Source organism: Pangasianodon hypophthalmus, chromosome 5 (genome assembly GCF_027358585.1).
Source record: "Pangasianodon hypophthalmus isolate fPanHyp1 chromosome 5, fPanHyp1.pri, whole genome shotgun sequence".
Classification (NCBI taxonomy): Eukaryota; Metazoa; Chordata; class Actinopteri; order Siluriformes; family Pangasiidae; genus Pangasianodon; species Pangasianodon hypophthalmus.
Genome location: NC_069714.1, coordinates 7,634,380 through 7,646,014, shown reverse-complemented (window position 1 = coordinate 7,646,014; position 11,635 = coordinate 7,634,380). Strand labels below are relative to the sequence as shown.

At 40.1% G+C, this 11,635-nt stretch overlaps 1 protein-coding gene across 1 annotated transcript; it reads right to left on the bottom strand.

The window, feature by feature from the left end:
* Positions 1-885: 885 nt before the first annotated feature.
* On the bottom strand, positions 886-5,143 carry LOC113534869 (zinc-binding protein A33-like). Its single transcript, XM_026927838.3, has 6 exons — positions 4,513-5,143; positions 3,940-4,035; positions 3,617-3,847; positions 3,466-3,488; positions 3,261-3,379; positions 886-2,609 (listed from the first exon to the last, which is right to left on the bottom strand). Exons 1-6 carry the CDS (start codon positions 4,909-4,911, stop codon positions 2,065-2,067), a joined length of 1,413 nt encoding a protein of 470 aa, XP_026783639.3. The 5' UTR covers positions 4,912-5,143; the 3' UTR covers positions 886-2,064.
* Between the last annotated feature and the right edge of the window lie 6,492 nt (positions 5,144-11,635).

Here is an 11,635-nt window from a genome sequence, read left to right as displayed (position 1 = left end):
TGTTCTGATCTTACTTACACTTGAAGGTCTGCTGCTGTAACAAACTTTGCAGCCGTGGAAAGAAGCGTGTGGGTTGTCGTCATTCCATTGTAGTGCTTGATGAAAACAAATTTTCACATAAAAGAAAGGTAGTATCTTCCTAGTTTAAAGCTAATGGACATTTCATAATTAACATTTACAAATGTTTAACTGAGAGAATCAAGTATACTGTACCATTTTACAGTACCAACGTGGAAGAATTGGACTAGCCTGGCAGAGAAGCAAGAAATAGGTTCTTGGTATCCTGGAACAACAAGAAGACCAGACTTTTAAAACAGATGTTTGGCGGTATTGAGGGAATCGTATCACAAATCTGTTTAAAAGAACACCTTAGAGTCACTGAATGGCAAGAAATCACAGATATGGTATTCTTAGTCGCCTCATTCATGATATCAGGAATTTCAATGCACATGAATTTAATTGACTATTTTGCTCTACCTTTTCTGTCTATAAAAAATCAACTATAAAAATTGTTCCAGAGAAACTTGTTTGCTGTACCATACAGTTATGGCATTTAGTTACCAATTATGTCTTTAATGGCTAATGTTTGCATTAGAGGTCATAAAAGGTCATTTTTGACTTGTTAAAAGCTATAGCTCCTCAGCCATATGCATGATAATGCATATTACGATTTGACATTATACTTAAAAAATAATGTTACAATGTTTTGCTAGTATGTAACATTAAAAAAAATCTTACAACTGCTTGATTTCTGTTTTTTTTTTCACTATTTTATTAAAACTATTATTGTTCAGTAGTTACATTTACAAATAAACAATTTTAAAGGCATTTATAATGAGCACATCTTCATGAGTTCTTAACATTTGCATTATGGAAATTGCATCCTATGCTTTCACTTTACTTAAAGCCATCAGTGACACATTTATAAAGGTCAGTAATTGTATTACCACTCAAAATAAATATTTCTAAGGCAGCACAACACATCTATCAACAACAGTATAAAATAATTCACTTATTGGGTATTGAAATAAATCTGCATTACTAATAAATCATTAAAACTATAATATAATAACATTATAACAATGTGGCCTGCATCTTTATAAATATATTCATGGTGTATTATGAGCAAAAAGCAAGTGCATCACTTATAAGTAATTACAACAATAGATATAATAATGGGAATAAGAACTTAAAACTAGCTTAAACCTGACTCAGAAGGAGACGTAAAACACAATCTTGGTGAATATTGTTTAAGACCGAGAACAAAATAAACATAAATCTCTACAATTAGCCTAAATATAAAAATGGCTAATACACAGTCAGACTATAACAATAATTCTCACTTGTGTTTAACTGTCACTCTTAGCATCTATTTCGACCGAACATCAAGATGCTCCAGTATCTCCACATCACCCAGTTTCTCTCAGTGATCACACCAGCTCGGTAGCTAAGGGAGATACGCTCATGAATATTAATGAGCCTCCTCCTGCCATCCTATGTTTTGGAAATTTGTAAAGAATAAATCCATCTGATCTTTGCAAAACCACAAACTGCTGGTGGAGGGAAACTTAGAGCTTGAATTCTCCTCCACTGCACAGTTTCACACACAACACACACAGCCAGCTAAACATTTCACCCAGGATTAACAGCACAGCGCTAATAAGTACAAATACAGTAAAGACAAAGACATTCTCAGTTTATTTAAAATACATTAATAACATTAAATCTATTTCAGATTTCAAATTCTACATTTAAACAAATGTTTATGATTTTAATTTCATCCTGAACTGAAAGTTGTGGGAAAAAGATGGAGTTAGTCATTTAATAAACAGGAATTTCAAGATGTATCAGTATTTTGAGATATTATATTTTTTAGTACTCAGAATAAGATATTCTATCAATATTTCCAGTTTTCACATTATATTGATTTAACTGACGAGTTGAAATAACGTCATAGCTCTTCAAAAAACATTACACAATGAACTGTGCAGTGCTTTCACAAAGAATATAAATCTTTTAATCTGCAATATTTCATTAATGACCTGGAATAAAACAATATCAGCTCTAACTGATCTGATTCACTCTTACAGAGCACTGAAGTGGGAGGATCTTTAGAGGAGATTCTTTACCAATAACACTTAGGAATGGCATTAATTTGTCAGTAAATGTGTGTGTGAAAGTGTGTATGTGTGTGTTAGTGAGAGGGTCGGAGAATGACAGCTTTCCTCTGTCCCAGTCCAGCTGCACTCTGATCCTCTGGAGTTTCTGTGCTACTGAGAGGAGAGTGAAAGTCTGTGGTGTAGAACGTGCTCCATATTTACCACAAAAATACCACACATACCAGATTCCACTTCTTGAGAATACATTCCCCTTCCTCTGAGCAGATTCTGTCATCACACCCACAATCCAGTGTGTACAGTCTCCAACTTCAACATCCCAGCAGTGTGTCCCTGAGTTAAAGCCCTGAGAGCCCAAGATGCGCAGATATTTATCAAATCTCTCTGGATTATCAGGAAGTTTCTGTTTCTCATCACTGAGTCTCACACTGGTCAAATCATCAGATACAATGAGTTCAGGATGAACAGTGTTGGGGTCCAGAGTTACAGGTGCTGAAAACACACACACAGTCACTGTACATGCTTTTCCATTTCATTAGCTTCCCTTTTTACATTTCGTTTCGATGGAGCTAAGCTAACTTAAACATTACATTAGCATGGAACTAGCTAACATTTGCCTAAACCAAAGAAATGATAACTGTAAATACAAAATTAATTAATAAACATATATAACATGCCGTGTGCCCTTTTCAGGGTGTGTTTAAATTACAAATGTAAACAACCTTTATAACAATTGTAACTCTAAAACTTTTGTAAGCTGCTGCATCGCTCCATGTTTTCACTCAGTCCGTCTGCTCAAAGTTTCAAACTCTTAACAGTTTGATGGCAAGAGAAGCCTTTCAAAATAAAGGTTCTGTTACTTTACACTACTTCAAAATGAAAAATGATTTCTAAAAGATTCCATAACATTACATGAGTTTCAAATGAAAGGTGAACACATATGTAAATAATAATAATAATAATAATAATAATAATAATTCGAAAACATTACACAAATGAAACATGTCACTATAAAGACCACTTTAGTGTAATTAACAAAGATAGAAAAACAGTGGGAAAAAAGATCAGAATTCTTTTTTTTCATGTTTAATAAACACACACACACACACACACATATACACACAAAGAAAGAAAGAGTCTTACTGTATTGGACAGCATCCTGCATCTTCTCCCAGACTCTGAACTTCAGGTTGGACAGATGTTTTGCCACATGGATCAGTGCTCCTGAAAGCTCCTCTGGATGCTGCAGTGTGCACTGAGCTCTGCAAAAACATTCAGGAGTCAGTGTTGCTGTGGGTTTGGATTCAGAAACACAGAGAACGAGAGAGACAGGAACCACATCACTCACCTTTTCACTGTGTCCTTGTAGTTCTGTAAAACAACAAATCAAATATCAGTGGATATGATTTACATTTTTACACAAATGAACTGTGATGTTTCTGATGATGGAAAGAAGTTTTACTTTCTCACAGTATAAATACTGACTAAACGATCCTCACTTGTAAGAACGAGATGTCTTCAGCTCTCATCTCCTCTTCTATGGCTCCGATTGTGTCTGAAAGAGATGATATGTCTCTGCTCAGCTTCTCAATCTTCTCCTTCATCATCTGACTCTTCTGCTCCTCTTCCTCTCTCAGTGCAGCGATCCTGGCTGCCTCTTCATCTCGTAGAAACTGGTGAAGCTTCTCAAACGCCTCTTTAATCTGCCACTCTGTGTGTTGGGCCTGAATCTGCAGTGAAGAGGAAATTAAAGGAAATATAACTGATTATTCAATGATTTAATATAAAATTATAATATCAAACTCATGTTATTGATTCTAACCTTTATATGTTCTGCAGTCTGACTCCAGTTCAGTTTACAGTCTTTAAAGATCTTCAGTTTCTCCTGTAGGGGCTTCAGTGCAGTTTTCAGCTCCTCCTGAAACAAATCAACACACTGCATGGAGACTCTGTGTTTCAGCTCTTACTTTACACATCGTTAACTCAGATCACTGCTCACTGAGAGGATTTAACTGTACAATATTCAATATGTGTTTTTAAAGAACATGAGACAGTAATAGCTATATTCTCTTTTACAAGCATTCAGAAGAGTTTTAAAATGCACCAAGTGCAGAAGAAAATAATGAAAAGATTAGACTCATAGGATCTGGGTTTATTGGTGTACACTTCTTTAGTCTAACATGGAAGATCTGTTCCTGTTTATGTAAGTGACACTTCAGATGGAGAAAATCTAAATATGATGGAATGGCAGACTCACATTTAATAGTTATATGAATAAAATGATCAAAAAGCAAATGTAATATTGAACCTATAGATATTGTTATTTAGAATAAACTTTCTTTTTTTCTTTTTTTCTTTAAAGTGACACATGACCTCACAGGTACATTTTATTTACCTTACAGTCTGTTGCTCTTTCGTCAATGGGGCAGAATTTGTGGTTGGTGTGTTTTCTTGAATCCCGACACACCACACACACCGGCTGTTGATCATCCAGACAGAAGAGTTTGAGTTTTTCACTGTGCAGACTGCAGACTGTTTCAGACGCTGATGAAGATCTCTGACTTCTCTCCTGTAAGAAAGTCTCACACAGGTTCTTTAAGGCCAGGTTTATGGGAGGGTTTTCTAGAGACGACTTCCTCCTACAAACAGGACATTCTCTGGATCCTTTGGTCTCCCAGAACTGCTGCAAACACACTTTACACACACTGTGACTGCAGTGCAGAACAACAGGATCCTTGAAGATTTCACAGCACACAGGACAGGACAAATCCTCCTCTGAAAACTTAGAAGACATTTTATTTTGCTGCTGTTGTTTTTCTCTTCAGCCTGAAATGAGTTTCACTTTCACTTTCATAAAAAGTAATCACCCCCTTATTTCAGGTTTCTTTAAAGTTAAACAGATGACTTTGTAGATCCAGTTAGTAATCGCTTCCTTTCACAGTGCTGAAAATGAGACTCAGATTTCTCCATAAACTCAGAACAAAACTGAAAGAACACTTACAACAATGCAGGCTGTTTATGAAGGACTGCAGTCATCTCAGACTCAGCACTTCCTTAATAGGAGGAGTTTTAGAGAGACACTTTATGTCACACCTGTTACAGTCATTGTTTACATCAGAAACAGCAGATAATGCTTACTTATGTTTAAGCACTGACTACAGAATAATTAAATGTAATTTTGGTACAAATTTATCCAGTGATGAATTTCATTCTTCTGAACTGAGAATAATGATTTAATTCCTGGAATCTGTTAAAGTCACAGTTTAGGACACAAGACCCAGAATGCTCTAATTCCCAATGGGATGAACTGGATCTCAGTCTGAAGAGTGCCATCTTATGAAAAGAGAAAATTCTGCACCTTATCCTTAAACCCAGAGGTAGTCTTTCAAACTGTGGTTGTCAAAGAAATTACAAAAGGAAAAAAGGCTGAAATTTTGACTAGGAATAAAAAACATTAAATAGACCCACAATGAAGTGTAAAATCTAACACATTACAAATAATGTTGTTGATAATTATAATTGGACATTGATTTAAAACACTTTGTTTGCTTTGATCTCCAGTGACAGTCAGAAACCAGTCAGTTCTCAGGAGGGACATTAGACCATTAGACAAGTGATTTGTAAAAGGATTATATATTGAAAATGTATTGTGTTCTGTTGCTTACTGTTCACTGGGTTTACCACCCTCTCCCCTTCTGCTGCATTATAAGACTGTGGTTTTGTTTTATTTAATTTTATTTTCCAGTTAGTAACAGGAAATAATATGAGGGTTTTTGGCCTGTGGGGTGGAGTTTGAGGAAGGGTTCTCAAAGTGGGGCTCATAAGGAAAAGTTTGAATACCTCTTAAAGTGAGTATTCAGTGGCTAATGCAGTTTAATCCTTCATACTTTGTATTGAATATTATAAGACATTAACAGACTTTATGCAGATTAGAGCACTATTACATCAAATTGTATTTTAGATGGTGATTCCATCAAAGGTAAATGCTGAGCTGAAGTCAGCAAGAGTCTCATAAAAAAATTATTGAAATGACGATGACTTCTTGAAGGTCCAAATGACTGAGTCAGTGTAGACTACTGAAGCTTGTCATGCCCAGAAGTCATTGCATCTCAATTCATGTTGGCTTGTTCACCTACCGTGTAAAGAAATGTGGCTTACCGACTTGTCAATTTAATTATACCAAACAATATTGCTAATATGATGGCTGGGATATCCCTGGGATATCCATCAGCTAACTTTCACTGGAAACAATCATTTGCCAGGAGTCCAAGTGATGATAAGACCTTTAAGTGGACTGGTATTGCACGGTTTAAACATGGGGCCAACTCACCACTTCTAATAATGCATTCATCCATCCATCCATCTATTTTCTGTACCACTTATTCTACACAGGGTAACTGTGTAGCTTGGAGCCTATCCCAGGGGACTCGGGGCACAAGGCAGGGGACACCCTGGACGACACATACTCACAGACTACAATTTGGAAATGCCAGTCAGCGCATGACTTTGGACTGGGGAGGAAACCCCTGAAGCACAGGGAGAACATGCAAACTCCATACACCCAGAGCAGAGGCGGGATGCGAACCCCATCCCCGGAGCTGCAAGACAACAGTGCTAGCCACTAAATTGCTTCACAGCTGCTTGCAACCTGCAATTAGTCACAATTAATACCAACCAAGTTCCTTTTGAATTCTGGGAGAGGATTAAATAAATTAAAGGCTGCAAATAGTTATTTGGAGCAATATATATCACTAAATAGCAGCATATTTGATAAGTCACAATTAAATAAATAAACTCAATATAAAAATACTGTTAGAATTTAATGCTTTTCATGACCAAGTATCTTATATGCAGTTATTATGGAGCTGCATAATTTGATATGAAGTGTAATGTGTGCGAGCGGTGATTTACACTATAATTCCCTACAAATCCACGTTTTGTAGGACTCTGGTATTATGACCACACACGCACCTTAAAACAGACCACTCGAAGATTAGAATGTAAATGGAGTCAAACTAAATTGGTAGCATTTCAAACAGCATGGAACGAGAGCCTCCTGAGCTATAGAAAAGCTCTTAGTGCTGCTAGATCAATGTATCTCTCCACCTTAATTGAAGATAACAAAACAATCTTAGATTCTTATTTAATACTGTAACAAAATTAACCAGGAATAAGACTACAACAGAAACTTGCACACAATCATTATATTGCAGCGATGACTTCATGAATTTTTTCAGTGGCAAAATTGAAAATATCAGATAAAAAATTCAGACTATTAAATTAAAACCAGACAATTTTATAACAACCCCATAGATAATAATATAACAATATCAGACCAATGATTAGAATGGTTTACTCCCCTTCGAGACACCGAAATAAGTTCATTAATTTCCTCATCAGAATCATCAACTTGTATACTAGATCCCTTATATGTTTCTTTAAACAGATAATTCCAGAAACAATCAAACATCTTCTAAAAATAATGAATTCTTCACTTAGCACTGGCTATGTACCCAAATCATTTAAAGTACCCCTGATTAAAAAAATGAACTCGACACCTGTCAACTGTCCAACTATAGGCCAATATCAAACCTCCCCTTTATCTCCAAGATCTTAGGAAAAATTATCTGGTTAAAGTGATGAATGACCTACTACTGGCCTCTGATCAGGGTTGTGTCTCCTTGCTTGTGTTGCTTGACCTTAGTGCAGTTTTTGATACCACTGATCATGCTATTCTCCTTGATAGACTAGAAAAAGTTGTAGGAGTTAAGGGAACGGCCCTCTCCTTGGCTCAGGTCTTATTTGACTGATCGTTATCAGTTTGTTGATGTAAATGGTGACTCCTCTATGCATAATAAAGTAAAGTTTGGTGTTCCGCAAGGTTCTGTTTTAGGCCCATTGCTCCTTTCTTTATATATGCTATCTCTGCGCAAAATTATTCATAAACATGGTATTAGCTTCCACTGTTATGCTGATGACACACAGTTGTATGTTTCAGCAAAGCCAGATGACAGACACCAGCTTAATAAAGTTGAGGAATGTGTAACAGACATTAGACACTGGATGCTTATTAACTTCCTTTTACTTAATTCTGACAAGACAGAAGTACTTGTACTAGGACACATGCAGCTAGAAGTAAGCTTTCTGATTACATAATAAATCTGGACGGCCTTTCTGTTTCATCATGTGCAGCAGTAAAAGACCTTGGTGTGATTATTGACTCCAGTCTTTCATTTGATGCTCATGTAGGTAATATTGCTAAGATATCATTCTTTCATCTCAGAAACATTGCTAAAATAAGAAATATAGTGTCACTACTGTACATGATCCAGAAAAATTAGTTGCTTTTGTTACCTCTAGGTTGAATTATTGTAATGCCTTGCTGTCTGGATATTCCAGTAGTTGCATAAACAAGCTCCAGTTAACCCAGAATGCAGCAGCGAGAGTCCTTACTAGAACCAGAAGATATGACCACATCACCCCTATCTTATCCACACTGCATTGGCTCCCAATCAAATTTTGCATTGATTATAAAATACTACTTTTGACCTATGTCCAGAAGTACAAATATGAAAACACCAAACCCTCCGGGTTCATGCAGTCCGCAGAGGTCAATGTCACTTCTCTTGGAAGAGCTGAGATTATTTTTCTTACTGGTACAATGGGGTGCGTTCCTCTGTGCAGTCTTCAGTTGCAATATATATCAAGGCCCACTGTTTGCGTCATAACAATGTTCCTCTGGCAGCTGGAAGGTTCATTATTCACAGGGATAATCTAGCCAGAGCTATCATGTCACACCATATGCAAGTTAAGGATACTCGCATAGCCTTTTTGAAAACGGATCCCTCAGCGATGGGAAAAGTGTCACAACAACTAGAGCATACTGCTCTCTCTGGTTTCTTGTGGGAATCTTTCTTGAACAGCAAAGACAGAAACTATACATAAGCACAAAGACAATACTCACATGTACAACACATGACACTACGTGTGTTGCAATTTGACAAATATATAGCCGATGTCTGAGAAAACTGAAGACTTTGAATAATTACTGTCAATTCATATGAAAAAAATGCCCTGATACCAACATAAGAAACAATGGCAAATATAATTTTTGGTAATAAAATCAGAGTTCATTACAAGCAGTATAGAGAGAATGACTTTAAGACTAAACTTGTTGGAAAAATGAAAAGTGTTTTTTCCTATGCATCTCTACCATATGTCCAACCAAAATGTTGACTAGGACTTGTTTCATTTCACTTGAAAGTGTTTTTTTGGAACTGTATTCAGCAAGGACAGGCTCTCCTCCACGTTTCTGCTTTAGGGGACAAAGGACCATCTTCCAAATACTAGAAATTATTACAAAAAATTTTTAAAAGTTTTATCATTTAAACACAAAAAAAATGTCCACAAATGAACAAGCATAGAAAAACTCATTCAAATGTACAAATAACCTCTTTTGCCTCAGCATCTGAGTCATCTGACGTCTTAGATTTCTTGGAAAGACGTTCTGGTATTTGGTCAAGTTCACATGATGAATGATTTAGTGGCAAAGTGTCAGTGAAGGAGCTGCTTGTTGCATCTAACAAAAATTCTGAAACACAAGAGCCTATTACAACAGAACGTCTCCAGGTTACGTATGTAACCATGGTTCCCTGAGGGAACAAGACGCTGCGTCACGAAACGCTATGGGAACACCCCCGCGTGACCGCACTCTGAATCACGTGTCTAATCCGTCCAATGGATGGGCGAGACGTCACGGGCGGGGTGACGTAGCGACCCGGAAGCATAAAAGCCCGAGCGGCGAGCCCCGCGTTAGCTTACTGGAAAATGAAGCAAGCGCCGCAGGGACGCCGGAAGTGTGGCACCGAGACGTAGCGTCTCGTTCCCTCGGGGAACCATGGTTACATACGTAATCTGGAGACGTTCCCCTTCAGGAACTCGAGCTGCGTCACGAAACGCTATGGGAACGAGTATACCCACGCCGCCAGACTTACAAGTCCCTGCCTCCAGGAGGAGGCAACCCTAAGGCACAAGGACAGAGGAGCCGGGAGTGGCTCGGGTATCTAGATCATAAAACCTGGCAAAGGTCAGGGGCGTGGACCATCCCGCCGCGTTGCAGATGTCCTGTAAGGACACACCTGCCAGAAAGGCCTTAGAGGCCGCCACCGCTCGGGTAGAGTGAGCCTTGACCCCCAGGGGACTGGGGAGACCAGAGGACTCGAAAGCCAGAGAAATGGATTCTACAATCCACCGGCTGAGGGTCTGCTTAGAAGCAGGAAAACCCCTCTTAGGGGGACCAAAGCAAACAAGCAACTGGTCCGCCTTTCTCCACAGGGCAGTTCTGTGGACGTACGCATCCAGTGCTCGCACTGGACACGTACAATTGAGCTTCCGATGGTCGGGCTCCCTGAAGGGAGGAGGACAGAAAGCCTGCAGCACGACCGGCCGTGGTGCCGAGGAGGGGACTTTCGGTACGTACCCCGCTCGGGGGTACAAGAATGCTTTGGCCAAACCAGGCGCAAAGTCTAAATAGGAAGGGGCCACCGAGAGGGCCTGAAGATCCCCCACTCTCCTAAGAGAGGAAATTGCCAAGAGAAAGGCAGTTTTCAACATCAGAAGACGGTCCGAAATCTCCTCTATGGGCTCGAAGGGGGGTTTGCAGAGAGCCTCTAAAACCACGGCCAGGTCCCACGAGGGGACCTGAGATCGAGCTGGAGGTCTGATCCTCAGCGCACCACGGAGGAAACGTGTCACCCAGGGGTGCCTGCCCACTGACTGGCCATCGAGAGGGGCGTGGCAGGCCGCAATAGCCGCCACGTACACCTTCAGGGTGGAGTGGGTCAGTCCCGCGGAGAGGCGGGCCTGCAAGAACTCCAGCACTGTACCAACTGGGCAGTGAACAGGGTCAAGCTGGCCGTCTCCGCACCAGGAAGTGAAAAGTTTCCACTTCAGGGTGTACAGTTTCCTCGTAGAGGGAGCTCTGGACTGGAGGATGGTCTCCACAACCTCGGTTGAGAGACCGGACGCGCGGAGTTGTGCCCCCTCAGAGGCCACACCCACAGCTTCCACAGCTCCGGGCGGGGGTGAAGATGGCCCCCCGCCTGTGAGAGGAGATCCCTCCTGATCGGATCTCCCATGGGGAGCCGTCTAGGAGGGAAATCAGGTCTGAGAACCATACTCGGCCCGGCCAGAACGGGGCTACTAACAGTAGACGAATTCCGTCCCGGCGCACTCTCTCCAGAACTCCCGGGAGCAGATCGACCGGAGGAAAGGCGTACAGACACAGCCTCGGCCACGGCTGTACCATGGCATCCAGTCCAAGAGGAGCTGGATGAATCAGAGAGAACCAAAGGGGACAGTGCGACGTCTCCTGCGTCGCAAACAGATCCACCTGGGCTCTGCCGAACATACGCCATATGAGCTCCACCACCTCGGGGTGGAGTCTCCATTCCCCGGGCACCGGCCCCTGCCTCGACAGGGCGTCCGCTCCCACGTTGAGATGACCAGGGATGTAGGCC